This window comes from Brachyhypopomus gauderio, chromosome 9 (assembly GCF_052324685.1).
Source record: "Brachyhypopomus gauderio isolate BG-103 chromosome 9, BGAUD_0.2, whole genome shotgun sequence".
Classification (NCBI taxonomy): domain Eukaryota; kingdom Metazoa; phylum Chordata; class Actinopteri; order Gymnotiformes; family Hypopomidae; genus Brachyhypopomus; species Brachyhypopomus gauderio.
Window position 1 is genome coordinate 16,440,698 of NC_135219.1, and position 16,519 is coordinate 16,457,216.

General features: G+C 39.5%; 2 protein-coding genes across 5 annotated transcripts; one reads left to right on the forward strand and one right to left on the reverse strand.

Moving 5' to 3' along the window:
• Positions 1-28: 28 nt before the first annotated feature.
• grcc10 (gene rich cluster, C10 gene) lies at positions 29-2,664 on the forward strand. Its single transcript, XM_077017645.1, has 3 exons — positions 29-507; positions 583-759; positions 1,372-2,664. The coding sequence occupies exons 1-3, from the start codon at positions 456-458 to the stop codon at positions 1,509-1,511; spliced, it is 369 nt and encodes a 122-aa protein (XP_076873760.1). The 5' UTR covers positions 29-455; the 3' UTR covers positions 1,512-2,664.
• Positions 2,124-10,985, reverse strand: LOC143523271 (uncharacterized). Of its 4 annotated transcripts, none has more exons than XM_077017640.1 (12): positions 10,828-10,985; positions 9,416-9,521; positions 7,864-8,226; positions 7,484-7,557; positions 6,090-6,688; positions 5,818-5,911; positions 4,914-4,989; positions 4,201-4,258; positions 3,990-4,086; positions 3,459-3,575; positions 3,177-3,236; positions 2,124-3,013 (listed from the first exon to the last, which is right to left on the reverse strand). In XM_077017640.1, the coding sequence occupies exons 2-12, from the start codon at positions 9,453-9,455 to the stop codon at positions 2,924-2,926; spliced, it is 1,668 nt and encodes a 555-aa protein (XP_076873755.1). In that variant the 5' UTR covers positions 9,456-9,521; positions 10,828-10,985; the 3' UTR covers positions 2,124-2,923. The 4 variants fall into 4 exon arrangements, with proteins under 4 accessions (XP_076873755.1, XP_076873756.1, XP_076873758.1 ...); XM_077017641.1 differs by lacking the exon at positions 10,828-10,985 and adding an exon at positions 9,875-10,757; XM_077017643.1 differs by lacking the exons at positions 9,416-9,521; positions 10,828-10,985 and having other exon boundaries at positions 7,868-7,975.
• Between the last annotated feature and the right edge of the window lie 5,534 nt (positions 10,986-16,519).

The window sequence follows — 16,519 nt, forward strand, 5'->3', positions numbered from 1 at the left end:
CGGAAGTTCCGTTTGTTTAAAGCTATATTCATTTATTAGCCGTTCCTAAAGTGGATTACATAAACTTTCTCTGTAGTTAGCTAGTTTTACTTTGTTTACAATCAGTAACCAGTTGTAAGTATCACAATGAAACGCAACATTTGCCTCAATGGCCTAAATCAAATAATTATGAACATTAAAATACATTAATAAGTAACAATACCACTGTTAGCTAGCTAGCTAACTACATATATTCTTGGTCGAGTCACAGCTAGCTAGCTAACCAGCTAGCTTACATTGATTTATTTTATGAGTCACAGGAATGTTATCATTTTAGTTAACATACCTGCCAGTAATTATAGCTTTTATTATTTATAGTTTGATATTTTTGACAAATAAGTGGCTGTTTTCGGGATATTACAGACTACTTGTTGGCAAGATAGGAGCGGTTAGCTAGCTAGTGTTAACATATCAGAATGGCATCCGCTTCAACGCAGCACCCAAGTCTTACCATTGAACAAGCGAGAGGTAGGTTGATCTTTCCTATCATGCCCATTGTTGTGTAACGTTAACCGAAACCCTAATTATCTGTACTGGCTCCAGTTGTTCTGAGTGAGGTTATACAAGCATTCTCAGTGCCTGAGAATGCAGCTCGAATGGAGGAGGCAAGGGAGAGTGCCTGCAACGACATGGGCAAGATGCTGCAGCTGGTGTTACCTGTAGCCACCCAGATTCAACAAGAGGTCATCAAGGCGTACGGGTTCAACAATGAAGGCGAAGGTGAAGGTTTTCTTTTATGCAGCAGGTTTCTTGAGTGTCCACTCATTTCATGTCCGGGATACTGCAACTCGGTCCACTCAACTCACTACATGCACGGTATTCAGTCTTTTGTATTCAGGTTTTCCACTTTACAGTATTGCCTCTGTAAAGCAGAAATAAGAGCCAAAGGCATTGGTCAAATGATGTTCCATGCCTCATTCCTTTTGAGCAGTTAAGTATGGCTCGACTTCATACATCAACCTTTAATAAGCAAGGAAGTTATGTTGTCTCCTGTCACTCCCCCTGAATGGTGGAATGAGCTTCTTTTGGCTGCCCAAACTGCTGAGGTCATGGGGTGTTGAAACAGATAAAAACATTTTCAGTTAGCACCAATCCTCTACTTAACATGACATTGTTTTAAAAAAGGTATGTAATATGTGCGTTTATGTATCTAAACAGACACCTAACTAGACATCTCAAGGCCATAACCTACTTGTACTAGTATAATTGAGTTTTCCAAGAAATAGCAAAACACTGTGGATATAAGTAACATCCCAATGCAGCATATGTGATACCAAATGAAACAAACGGTATTCACTTTTGTGTATTGATTATTTTATAACTTTATTTCAGGTGTTCTGAAGTTTGCCAGACTGGTCAAAATGTACGAATCTCAAGACCCAGAAATCGCTGCCATGTCAGTCAAGCTCAAGTCTCTTCTTCTGCCCCCCCTGTCAACCCCCCCAATCGGTGGTGGCATCCCAGCATCCTAAAAATGCCTCTTACATCAAAAAAGTGTATTCCCAAAAACGTTTATATTTGTGTGTTCCTCTTCTGGAACCAGGAAAAATACTCAAATCACAGAGCAACTTTAAATAGGTCGTCACATTCCCAAGTCATTCCATGTTTTTAAAGAGTATGTGTAAATGTTGTGATGCTCTTATCAAGAACAAGAATAACCTCTAGTGAATAATATGAAGCTCTTTGAGATATATAGGTTTGTGAGTTGCTACCTGTGGCTCAGTTCCATATCTCAGTGTCTCGCAGTGATGTGAAATCTATAACAGTACAATTAGCTGCATTTAACATTTCAACTCGACAATGGTGCAGTGCAATACCAACAACGAGGGAGGCCTTACCGAATGTTAGTGCAGTGGAAACAAAGGAAGGCCTGTCGTGTAAGAACATTTGCTGTGTTTCCTTATGTCTTAATTCAGAAACGAAGCTAAAACTAGCAGAATGTTCAGCACACCTTTGACGTTGAGTTTACTGTCTGGTGCAACAGGAGGGCAGTGTCCCAAAACACCTGCTGTCGCTGGTGTAGTTCACCAATGAATTTCACAGGTATTGTAACCAAACACTAAACTTTTTTTTTACCAAGTATGTTTATTATTTATTCCCTTGTTCCATTGTACATTGCTTTATGTGCATCAGTTCTCATTGTGCAATAAACATTTATTTACCAAGACTATCCTTGAGAGCATAATTTGAAGTATCCATTATATTGTATACATGCATGTTGATTTGTATTTGCTCATTAATTACAATGATGTTCTGAAATCGTGATACAATTTCAGTTTCATAAAACGTCTAGATATCTGGTATAGTGTATGTTTACTTACACTGAATTCCATACATCCCATTTATTTTACACTTTGGGATAATTAAAGACAGGAAATTGCCTGTTTGGTTACAGCAGGCTAACAGTTTAGAGGGCATCATTGCTTTGGTTCTGTTGCAGTTCTGATGGGTGTCGTTTGTTTAGTATAAAGTGCTATGTAAGTTACAAAAGGCATTAAAGGTTTTTTGATTTCTCTTTGATATCTTTCAAACTGATAGCTTTTTGTATTGCTGCAACATATACATGCAAAGTAAAAAAAAAAAAAGAAAATTCCATCATTTAAAAAAATGGTCAGTTCCTAGCAATGCATGGCTAACTCATTACACTGTGTTCAAATAAACAGCTATTTAAAAAATATTTCTCATGACTTTTTCTTATTCACACCACATATTAAAACCTTTCATATTAAAGCTAGGAGATAGTTGAAGTGCGGTACACATTTGCTTCAGGATTTTTACACTGCAATACTTCTGGCACGTTTCACAGATTGTCTTTTCAGCTGCTTACATCCTGAAAAATTAGACTAAAAATGAAACCGGTAAAAATGGCATTTAACTGGTTGCCTTACATCTCAAAATGGCGATACATGCTTTCTACATATTTCAGAACCCTCTGCCAGTCAGGACCGTCTTCTCTCAGCATCTCCTCCACAGCCTATAAGGGAAACAAAACCATGAAATCAAACACAGCATATGTACATATGTACAGTATATGGACATCCTCTGAAATAAGCTGTGCTAAATTCAGTCACAATTTAACCCATCATCACACTTATACAATGTTAAGCAAAATCTTGAGGGTTTCCCATAGGTCTTACCAGAATAGCTATGATCCCAACACTTTCACCTGTTTGAAAGGCTAGATCCAGGTTTTTCATCTGGGGGAAAAAGTATAAAGCAGTTCATTAAAACATTCCCTGGATCTTTTATTTTCACCAGCATGGTCTTTTTAAAGCTTTTTAAGTAGATTATAATGAAACCAAAAAGATAAAGAGCCCTTTTTGAGCCAGTTTTTAATTGAGAAGTTTGCGCTTTACTCCCAGATTGTTCTTTTCAAAGCTTAGGAAACTTATGAAATACTGTACATTTAATGAAGGTACCTTCTCTTCAGGTTTCAGAGCACTATAGGGTATGTGTGTGGGTAGGTAGGTGTGGTAAAGAGCACAAAAGGCTAAGCCATCCTCCCAGCTGCTGCTGAAGTTGGTGATTTCAATGTTCTGTTAGAGAAAATAAGAGTTCTTGACCCTACCAAATCAGGAACACGTTAATAAACCCAACGTAGCTTAAAATGTACATCATTTTAATTAGAATAACGTGAGTCTAGACTGCACTTATATTAATGCGAAAGTTATTAAAGTAAAAAGTCAGTCAATTTTGTTTATATAGCGCTTTTTACAACACATGTTGTCACAAAGCAGCTTTACAATCGTATGGGTCTAGAGTTCTGGAAGACAGCAGAATGCTAAATTTAAGTTCAATGCAAACACTTGTAATGTTTGATAATTAGTTGATGAGCTGAACTGGAGAAAACACTCAACCGGCAGCATCCCTTTCCTCCAGTGTTAATAAGACTTCAATAATCAAGCTTCAGTTGGAGATTGCTAATGGCTTAAAGTTCATCCTCTTCTCACCTTGTAACCTTTTGTACGGCTTTGACACCAGCGCAGGAGAGAATTTCTCCTGGAGCCACCGTGCCGTCGCAGTAACATGCTCAACCCGTCCTGAGGCCTGCAGGGATGTTAGTACGGTCTTAAATACTCACACAATGGTGCAGTTGGTTCGTGCTTTCAAAGATAGAGTTGTTATCGTCACATAATCTATTCTTTGTGGATATCATCTCACCCAGTCTTGCTGCTTGCCGTAACAGGTGATTCAGAGCTGGGATCATCATCTTGCTTACCTGCCAGATATAAATACACATGGGTAAACACTTCTGACATAAATGTAATAAATATAATGACTTTTAACCAACATCCAATTAGATTACCCACATGCTCGAGTATGTTTGGTTTAACACAAGCTAGATGCTGTTTGTTAGATTTCATTTATACCGTTTTCATCCATTCCTTCTAGTTTATTTGGAGCCATTCTGATGGGTTTCTCATCATGCTGTTTCACCACTAGTTTCAGATGCAGAAGACAACTGACAACAGTCCAAAATAGTGTTCCCGCTAGCACCTTAGCGGAAAACACCAACATGACTCCTACTCTGTGGAAGACCATATTAGCAGTTCAGTGTTTCTCAACTGAGTATCTCATCTGTATCGTCAACATTTTAGCTTTCATCCAATAACCTACCTGAACAATGAACACTTGGTACAGATTCAGTGGGCACTAGGTTAGAGCAAACATGTTGTCTGGTTGGCCTCGTTGGATTGGGTTGAGAAACACTGGTGTGATTTGTCAAGAGTGATTTATCCATCACTTACATTATTGACGGAAACCAGAATCCCTCCATCCCACCCACCCAGTGCAACTGTGGCCCAAACATCAGGGTCTCTGGCCACGGACGGCATAAGGCGTAACTAGGACTCAAACCCAGTGATGAGGCTCACCTCGAGGGCATCTGGACCAGCTATCCTGTCTCTGTAAAAGCCAGTCCATTCTTCTCCCTTTCACTGAGTCCTGGCTCTGTGCATGCAGCACAAACCATGGAAAAAGCATTGTAATGCTTTTTGATCCTCTTTTCACAAAGTCTAAAACTTGACACCAATTTCACAGATTTGAAAGATTAACAGCCATATCGGCAACATTAACAGACTGTAGAGAGGCGGGTTATTTAGTAATCAAGCGAATAAGCACGCGGTGTTTGATCATGTGTCCTCAGGGGAAGTTGCACCAATAAAACACAAGCTTGCTCATAGGCTAAAGCTAATTTCATTGCTACATCTGTTTTTAATTCTGTACACCAACTTGCTATCCTTAAAGTAAAATTGGTTTATTCCACTATGCTTTTGGATTAAAGGCAATGACCCAGATATACTACTGAACCACATTTTACTCCGTCCTCTTCATTTTAATCTTTAATCAAAAAAGAAAAAAAAACTGCCATTTGTATATCATCCAGTTAAGTAGGTTTATTTCACAAATTAATCTTACCTGATACCTTGAGAGAATTAGCCAATCTGAAACAAAATGGGGGGAGCACTTTTGGAACCTGAACTCTCCACCTCTGATTATCATGCGTTATTGGATACTGGGTTCATGGAGAGTAAACCTGGGCATGCTTCACTGGTTGCTGTTGTCATACTGGTGAACTGGAAGTCTAAGTGTGAATCAGTAGTAGAGTGTAACCCATTCTAGACTGTTGGTGCAACTGCCCCTAGCTTTTAACAACAAACTACTCTTTCGAAGGAATGTCAGACAAGTAAATTCAGTGAAACTTTTTTGTGCATTGTTATTTCAGCAAGCAGCATTTTGTTGGTGCACACCTGTAAAATGAAGAAAGTCAATGTTTACCTTCAGGGCTGGACTTAGTGTGCTGTTGAGATTTTGGGAGCTGCTGTACTGGGTAGAAGATGTACAAGTTGGCAGGGGAATTTGAGAAAGACTCCTGTGTAGAGGGAGACGAAATTATGGGAACTGTAGTACTCATTTTTGATAAAAGGGCAATGCGAAACTTAAATGTCAATACAAGCCTGTAATGGTTTGTAGAACACAAAAAAGTAAGTAGGAACTATAATATAACTAGCTTCGAAAGTCTTCCTAGTTTTAGTTTCAAGTCAACTCACCTGGAACGCTCGGACAGCATCACAATTCTCTTTGGGTTTCTCATATGACTGCCTTCCTCGTGTTTCCCGTCGTCAGTCTCTTGCTTTCCCAGAGACTCCTCCGGTGCCTCAGATTCACCAGTCTTCCGTAGATCTGTTATTTTTGAAACATTTTCCTCATTCTGTTCGCTACCTCTGTGCTCCGGCCTCTCAGCAGGGTTTAGAGCCTTCACAACCCCTGGACTGTGATTTGTCATTGTTCCCCGATTTCTCTTATCTTTGTCTGCGCTAGTTCGAATCTGTTCCTGGGTTTCGGGCTCTCGCTCAGGCTCGACTCTGGTTGCGCGCCTAAATGAGTCAAGCTCGGCCAAACTCTGCCGATGCTCTGATGCGAGAGCTGAGAGTTGGTGACGGGTCTCTGCGAGCTCTGCTCTCAGACTCTCCTCTCGTCTTTCAGCCAGACTCAGCCTGCGCAGGGAAGCAGCCAGACGTTCCTCCGTGTCTCTGTGCGCGTCCCCGAGACCGCTGTGGGCCTCCTCTGCTTCCAGCCTCATACGCTCAGCCACAGACACCGCCACCTGCAGGTCAGACTGGAACTGCAGCCACTCCTCCCGTTCTGTCTGACAGCGGCGACGATAAACAGTAGAGAGGACACAAAACACACTTTTGTAACTGCAGTCAGGATTTCCTCCCTGATTGTGTTACTATTTTAAAATGTCATGAAGCCATTTCTATTTGAGTTTTATTTACAAGTTGCATTTACAATGGTACACCACCAGAAACATGGCTGATCCGAACAACATAACAGAACACGATCTCACTAAATAACTCCTATTATATAAACGAATCAATACGAAGTGAACATATTGTAAACAAAGCAATTACTCACATGTTGAAATCATTATTCTACATTATGAAAATGTGTAACCCATGCTATATATTTCTGAATGCAGAGTGCTATATCAATGTTATATTCAGCTTTACTGAAGCTGTGAATAATTCAACAGCTTCTTGCTCACTCAGACCTGCACTATAAGTAAATTAATATGCCTCTCCAGTGGATTATGAGCGGACAGCTGACATGGCTGTATATTTGGCTATAAATTTATAGACATTTTGTTCTGGCTCCAAATATGGTCAGATATCTCCAGATTACCCTGATGACTGTGTAAGGCCTGCATGCCCATGTACATACTGATCTGTAGGCAGCTTTCTGAACTCTACACGGCACAAGATCCATGAGCAGAATAAATGAAGTGTGACTGCAAGGCTTCTTGGGTGTTAGTTACTTAAACATTTCATGTTTGCATTTGTTATTAGGGATCGTGTGTAATGTGTATTTCCAGATGTGTGTTTTTTTTTTTTTTTGTTTGATTCACACAGGTGCAGCTGTAAAAATGAAATACTCCACTGACCTTTATTGTCTCCTTAAGGCTAAGAATCTCTGCAGCCATCTTCTCCTTCTCTACTAATAGTCTTTTAAGCAGCCCTGACACGCGCACACACACACACACGCACACACACGAATGACATTGACTTCTGAATGCCGCTTGTCTACAGTTTGTTTAAAACTTTAAAAGAAAAAAAAAAGTATTTAACTTAGTCTTTTGCATTTTAGGGTTAGTTTTTTCTCAGAGTCTACATAATGTCATTCAATTCATGTGACTGTTTCCTTAAACTGCTAAATCTTACAATGTTTTACAAGATCACCTTGTCCTGGTTCCATTGGACCCATAGCTGCTGATCTCAATACCCATAGTGTCCGACATCCATCCACTCACTCTGGGACTCATACCTACTGCTTCAGCCACAGCGTCCGGTCCTGAACTCAAGCCCAGAGATGTTCTGTGTTGCTCCAGCAGTCTTATCAGGGTGAAACCCATCTCCTGCACTGTCTCCACCTCTCCTTTCCACCTCCACGCCCGGGCTGCACCACCTACGCACTCTTCTCCAGGTGGAGCTCCAGCGTTCTCCATAGCTGCGGACTCCTTCTGTGGTAAACACGACGAGGGGCAAACGCTGTCTGCTGGTGGAGTCACAGCCCCCGAGGTAGCAACAAGTGACTGTGCCTCCAGCGTTGGGGCAAACGTAGCAGAGGGCAGTTTGGGTGGGGCAGGTGCCGTAGGGGACGTGGGGGGTGTCTGGAACAGATGAGATGCTAAAAGGAAACACAGTTCTAGTTAGGAAGCGTGTCATTTTTTTTCCTCTTGGTTATTTTAGTTAGGTTATTGGTTGTGACTTTTCATTTTTTTTCGGTAGGCAAAATTATGTCTTCTTCCCATTAAGTTAGAATCGTTTTGTTGTTATTTTCACCTTCTTCCCCTCTGTATTGTTTTGCTCATCATGAAACGTAATTAAGTTTCACACCTTGATTAACTGTTGTTCTTGCATCTGGGGTGAGACCAGAGAGACAGGAGGGCACAAAAGCTGTTTTTATGTTATGATCTGACCTACACCAGCTTCCAACAGAAATATATGCTGTATGTCCTGATTAAGAAACCATACCTTTGGTTAGAGGAGCCCAAACAATCATCTATAACCTTCCTTTTGCAATTAAGATTTTGGGTTTACTAACAATTTTTCCATTAACTAAGTGATCAACTTCTCCTCTGCTGCATTCTTAAAGAGCCAGAAATGTTCTTTGCTGTGGATTTCTTCCATTCCCGATATTTGAAACATACAAACTTTATTTAAAAAATGAAGCGAAAAAGTCAATCCAATTGAACTCCCCAATTTGGATACATGTCACATTCTGTTAGTACACTCAGGCACAGACGCATTGCTCAGTTACTACAATCTGTTAAGTGATACCTACTGGTCCTCACACAGTCAAACAAACCTGATTGGATATTTAAAGCTCTTGTGACAGGTTTGTTGAGCAGTAAGGAATTTACTGACTCATGACTCCGCCTAATAGATTGAGGTAGCTGTGGAATGAGTAAGCTGAATATCAAAACGAGCCCTGTATTTTCCCGTCGTAGCCCTGTATTTTCCCGTCGTTATACACCTCCGAGGTCTGATCTGCACAAAGTGTGCATGGAACATGTGTGGGAGAAAGACTTTGAAAATGAAGTGGGTTTTGTATGGAGCACAGAAGGACAAGAACAGCTAGGCTAGCTGAAGAAGAGGGAATCTGAAAGAATCACAGAATAAATGACAGATCATTAGCACAGAAAAACAGAACACCAAGCCAGAATGTGCTGCACACGTCTCCAAAATGAAACACTGGGGTGATTTCCAGTGAAGAACAAATCTTCACATCAGTCTAATCACTGCAAAAATGAAGAAACGACCAACTATGTGGATTATTAAAGCAAAAGTGTATGGACAATTAGATTTTATATTACCTGCAGGGTCAAAATCACCCTTGCCAGCAGTGTTTCCCATGTTGGTGATATTCTACTGGATGATTAAAAGTTGATATAAATCCCAGCTTGTATTTTGCTCTGTATGCTGTAAAAAAAAAAATTGGCTATTACATTGCACACTGTTATACACTGTTGTCACACTGCTGTATTAGTATAAAACTCACAGCAGCCTGTGATTGAACAAAACCGAACAAGTCAACATTAAATTACAACATTTAATGTTTACAATTACTACTGTTTACTATTACACACTGTTGTCTATAACAGTTACAATTAGCTGTGAAAAACGAATTTGCCAATTGTAATAATTGTAATATTACAACAGTTCATATATGAACCACTTCTCATAATGCTATGGAGTATAGGAGAGGAAGTTGGAAATAAAATTGCAATAATTGCCACAAAATCTTTTTTGAGAGGTCCTTCAGGTATGCTTACCTGTAAAGCAACATGAGAATTCAAATTCAGTCTCAAACAGATGGCAGTCTCTTCAGGCCAAACAGAACAGTCAAAAACAAAACAACTGCATGGGAGTTCAGATACAACTCGTTTTACATTGCAGCTACGGCAACTCCCAATGAGATAATTAATGCCGAAACTAAATCTACACGGTTAAAACAAAAACGGCTCTTAAAACTTCACAATAGTAGTCTGTCTAACAAATCTGTCACGACAACCTAACGCAGAGAGCTTTAAAGTTTAAATGAACTACCTTTAGTTAAATGAGAACACGGAGGTGGACTGTAATTGCACTCTGAAGTGAAATGTAACAAAACAGGGAATCTGGGCTGATATGCGAGTCACTAATGGATAACCTTCAAGGGAACTGAAGGTCACTGCTGGAGAAACTAGCCATCTCGCAACACAATTTTATATCGGCTGAGCATATGTATATTTCAGTAAATGCGGGGCTAAATAAGAGGATCGTCTGATCCATGAGCACGTACAATGCAAATGTTTTCATGGAGAAGCGAAACCCAATATGTGAGCTGGCGTTGGACGCGCCACCTTGTGCCGCAGCTCCGATATTCGCAGGATCCAGTCACATAATGTTGAAGGACACGCGTCTGATCGATATGTGCCACCCTATTATTACTGTATGAATCGGCGTACACGTAGCCTATATTATAAAAGCAAATACTGAGCAGGTGTGAGAGAACAGTCGAAATTATTCGGGATTGAGGAATTACCAGACAAAATAATTCATTTATCTTTAACAAATATTTTGAAATTTATGCACTGCCAGATAAAGTCGACTGGTGAAGGCTGCGATACTGGGTCCGATCTGTTTCATTTCCTAAACGTACCTTTTTGCTTACGCACCAGAGAGGCAAATACAACAGAGGGTACCACAGTTCAAAATACAGGGAAAAACCAAAAGTTAAACTCACCTTCAGTGATTGATCTGGGTAACCTATCCGCCCAAGCGCTGACTCACTCGGTGTCTCTCCACACTCTCTACACTACTGCAGAACCACTTGGTGTCGGTCCCGTATTCTCTATAGAAGTCACCACGCACATAGCACATTTTGTTCTAACAGTTTTTGCACTTTACTAAACCATGCTGAATCGTACTAGTGGTTATTCAGCGTACAACCGTTGTATTTATATATACACCTATACCTATTATAAATCTAAAGAATACAGAAACAACTCATCACACACCATGCACACTTAACATTTTGAATTTTGTATGCGATGTGTCAAACCTGAGGGGTTGTGTCCTGTGTTATAGACATAAATGATTTTTACATTTATTAAAGCAGGATTTTAAAAACGTTTTAAACCAGTGCCCCCTCCTGTTTATCTATTTGTGTTGAATGTTGAGTGATTCATCAAAAAAATGTAATTTATTGGCTTATACCCTCCTTGATAGGTGTTGGTGATGCCCAAGTTGTTCACCCCAGCACTAAGTGACATACACAGTGTATGATACACTATATTGCCAAAAGTATCCTCTCACCTTCCTTTACTCACATATGAGCTTAAGTGACATCCCATTCTTAATCCATAGGGTTCAATATGATGTTGGTTCACTCTTTGCAGCTAGAACAGCTTCAACTCTTCTGGGAAGACCATTTTGAACATTCTTCTAGAAGCACATTTGTGAGGTCACATACTGATGTTGGATGAGAAGGTCTGGCTCTCAGTCTCCACTCTAATTCATCTCAAAGGTGTTCTATCGGGTTGAGGTCAGGACTCTGTGCAGGTCTCATCCACACCAGACTCTGCCATCCATGTCTTTATGGACCTTGCTTTGTGCACTGGTGCACATTCATGTTGGCCACATGAAGTTTGGATGTCTGTAGTGACTGACTGCAGGAAGTTGGTGACCTCTTCACACTATGCGCTTCAGTATCCGCTGACCTGCTCCGTCAGTTTACATGGCCTGTCATTACGAGTTGCTGTAATTCCCAAACACTTCCATTTTCTTATAATACAGCTGACAGTTGACTGTGGAATATTTAGGAGTGAGGAAATTTCACGACTGGATTTGTTGCACAGGTGACATCCTATCACGGTTCCACATTGGAATTCACTGAGCTCCTGAGAGTGACCCATTCATTCACAAATGTTTGTAAAAACAGTCTGCATGCGTAGGTGCTTAATTTTATATAGCTGTGGCCATGGAAGTGATTGGAACACCCGATTCTGATCATTTGGATGGGTGAGTGAATACATTTGTCAATATAGTGTATAACTATTGTGTAAGTAATGGACCCAGTAAACAATATTTTAAATATTAAATATAATGTATTTCAAGATGGTCCCAAGTCATTTTATGCCTTACCTCTCTATACACAGATAATCAAAAATTTAGTTTTTTTTAAACAAAATTCTCTGTGAATTTGAGGTAGTGAAACTAAGTGACACACCAAAGACACTGTGCCCTGCGTCTGAGGCGAGAACAAGCGTAAAAATTATTCTCACTTTTCTGTATCATTTAGATGATCTGGATGATCATTAGTTTTATTCTTTCTTTGATGATATAAGGGCTAACAGGGCCTAACCTGCTGCAATCTGTCTTCCTCTTCTAGTCAGTGATGCCCTTCCTAGGATGCTACATGATTTACCACAACCTGCTGCACAGAAGCCCACTAGCAGTAGGAAGAGAACAACTGGTTTGTGTGGAACCAGAGCGGCCAGACCCCAGACAGGTGTGTGCTCACAAGACGAGGGGACAGTGGCACAAGAGTGGCACATACAGTAAGTAGGACATTGGAGCTACATGTCCTGATAAGACGACTGCCATGTTCCGAATGAGTCCTGCCATATCTGCCATGTTCAGACGTTAAATGTCGTTGAACACATCCAAGCAATGTCCCTTGCAGATGAACTGGGGGTGACTGCCGTCACTGTGGTATCACGGGAGGTAGCAGGGCCCTCCGCGGAGATCCACTGACAGATAGCAGAAGTAGCTGAGTTCTACCACAGACTGTAAAAGGCAGGACTGACAGGCGGGACAGTACAGTGCACTATGCGCTACATCAATCAAAGCAGGGGTGTATCACAGCAGACAAGGTGCAAACTGTGCAAAGGAACCTCTGAGTTAATCTGGTATGCAAGACACTGGAAAGGAACAGTCATTGAAGAACACAAGCACATGACAGGGATCATCAGAGGTGGGAACTCGAGTGACCGACTCGAGCTGTACTTAAGTTGCCTAGAAAACGACTTCAGACACGACTCAAAACTCCCTAATTACTCTCGACTCAACTCGGACTCGTCCAAAATAACTCGTGAACAAGAGTCAGCGCCTTAATGCAGGCGCTGTGTGCTAAATATACACCAAAAATACACTTTCATTGTCTATTTATGTTGCCATCATTCTTTACTTTTTATTCAGTGATTCGGGATGCAGCCACCGTTCTCGCAGCGTATCACAACATCCGCTTATTACGAGCATCAAATGTAAACACACTAGGGTGGCATGGCTTTGGATGGAGTACCATACATGGTAGCCTGTGGCAACATGTTAAAGATAGTATATTTAACATATTAAATATACTAAATGACCAAATGCACCAGAAATAGGTTTAGGTTTGTTTATTTTATGCTAATCACTTATTATTTATATATACATTTATTATATATTATTTATATATACAAATATATAACCAAACACTGATCAAAGGCAATTTTAGGCCAGTGTGATCTAAGAGTTGTGTATGATCTCCTAAGAGCATTGTTGACATGAGAAACAACAGAGTGGTTGTCAGGACAACATGAAGGCTCTGATAGCCTATCCAAACAGGATCAAGTTTACTCATACTTACCACTTGTATGAGTGAAAAAACGTTGAAAAGCCCAACAATGTGCAAATAATAATAATAACAACAACAACAACAATAATAATAGTACTAATAATAATAAAAATCATTCCTCCATTCATCTTTTGTCATCCGCTTCATCCGGGTTCGGGTCGTGGGTGCAGTAGCCTAAGCAAAGAGGCCCAGGTTTCCCTCTCCCCAGCCACCTCTTCTAGCTCTTCTGGGGGGATAATGAGGCATTCTCAGGACAGCTGAGAGATATAATCTCTCCAGCGTGTCCAGGGTCTTCCCCGGGGTCTCCTCCCAGTTGGACATGCCCAGAGCGTGTACCAAGGTATTTCCTACAATTAATCAACCGTTTAAAAATATGACATATATTGATTTAAGTTGATTTCACTTTTGATATATTAAATTGATATTAACTAGACATTTCAGACTTTTTTTGTTTGCCGTTTGTACTATTAATAACTCTGGATGTGTGGATGTTTTATCCCTGGAATATAAGTTTTATTAGCCAGCATTTAATTTATTAGCTGTTTTGTTGGGAATATTGGTTTACTACTGTGTGTTAAACTCATTGACCTGTGCTTAATTATGATTACAAAGTGTTAGTCTATAACTTATGAATGATTTTGCAAGCTTTTCATTGCTTTACTGAGTAATTATTGCTCAGGAGTCTTGAAAGAGATTAAGTGAAGAGAGGAAAGAGATCTCCCCAGATTTTGTATGTATCTGAAACCAAATTCTCAGTTTCGACTCCTCAGAATTTTACCTCAGAGGCATATCATATCTCATTTTTGTTTAGTGCTATTTCTCCTAATCTCCTAAGCAATTGTAGGAGAAACATCCTTGATAAAGTTGATCTCTAAATGAAACAATCACAATTAAATCTCCAGGGACATTATAGAACAACTTCTGAGCAATCAAACTTTCCTCTGGTAGGAGTAGATGTTTATAAATCGGGTCTGTGTTAAAGTTAACCTGGTTCATGTTAATATAACCTGAATTCAGATGTTGTACATTGGTATTTTTCTAAATAATAATAATAATAATTAATAACTTTAAATAACTGAATTCAAGTTGCTCAGTTGAATTGATAGTATGTAGTCAGTTGTATTATTATAATACATTTGACAGCATAACCCTAGTGACTATGTTTGTCACAAATCCATGGATGATGTAACCAAGAAGCAACTTAATGAAAAAATACAAATCGCATACTTTCTTCAAAAAAAAAGTTTAATTGCAGGTCTATTTACAACCAATGATCATAAGCAAGATTCAATTATTCAAAGAGGCAAGTTGATCATATCTGAAATTAGGCAACATACTGATGCAAATGAATAAAACAGAAATTCCAAACCTTTCATAAAACTCATCTTTAAAAAAAATAACATTTTATATTTAGATATGAATGTGAATAAATTATAAATAAGTAGGCAACTACCAAACTATCTGTAAAATGCCAAAATACCAAACAGCAATGAAACATCAAACCGTACATTCAGTTTTACGATCCTGCATGCTGTCATTTGTTATAAAATATTCTAGACAAAGTAAAGTTCAAACAACCAAAACATGGTTAAGAACAGGAAATATTTCCCATTTAAATGAGGCATATGTTCATATATCAATATATGTATATTTTTGTTTATAAATAATAAATATTTGGCATTAATTCATCCTCATTATTGTTTTTTAACTATTCAAAAACATTTAAATCTAAACCAGTCTTCAGAATCTCATGTTTCATTCCACAGTTCATGAGAGGTCTTGTTTTTTCTAACCACAAAACATTAAATATCTTTTCCAACAAGGTTTAAAGAAAAAACACTCTCTCCTAAGCAGAGCATATAAGAGAGCAAAACAAAACAAAACAAAACAAAAAAAAACTAAACAAAAACAAAGGAAAACATAAAATCGTGTTTTTAACCCCATTTCCCCCTCAATGGTTATGGTTAGCAATTGAGGGCGAACCATAAGGGAAAGTAAGAGTACACTTCATCCAACTTGCCTGGACTGCCTAGCACCCACCTGAACTGATGGGAAAACCGTGATCCTGCCTATGACCAGGTCATGCTGGCCTCAGACCAAAGAGAACTCAGCCTTCCTGCACTGCGCTTAAGACACAGGCACACACCTTAAGCGCTTCGAAGACAGCGAGCTCCCTCCAGGTCTGTCATGGGCCGACCGCATTGTGAAACTCTGCGGTGAAGGTTATTGCTAAACAGGCCGTGAGGATGCAGGTCAGCACCCATATGCCTTTACACTCCCCAAGCACGGCCACCCGGCGGACTGAAACACTCCGATTCTTTACAAATGAATTCATGTTAAACTTTTCATGAAAAGAAAATAGTACACCCAAGACAGATGAACAAAAAAAAAACTATATATATACTAAGATTTTCGATTTCTAATCACTAAGAAATAAACGGCATGATTTAAAAGCCAGTTATGGTCATTTGTAGCCATACCATCTCAAACGTGACGATTGAGATGAATTGTGTGAGTGTTGATTGTCCATATCAATTAATGTTAACATTAAAGCCCTCTGATATGAAACTGTCTGGCCAGCAGTCATAAGGTAGCATTAATGACTGCTTATGGCATTCGTTATGACAAGCATGACAAGTTGCTGTCTTGTCAGACTCAAGTCAGAGAGTGTAAGAATAAAGGAACCAATAAATATGTGCAGATTTGAATCCAGCATGTCATTGCGATGGATTAAGCACCAGTAATTGTTTTTCGGGGCTTCATAGATGAAAGCCTCATTATTATGCTCATTTTCTTTGAAAAAAGATCATAAATATCA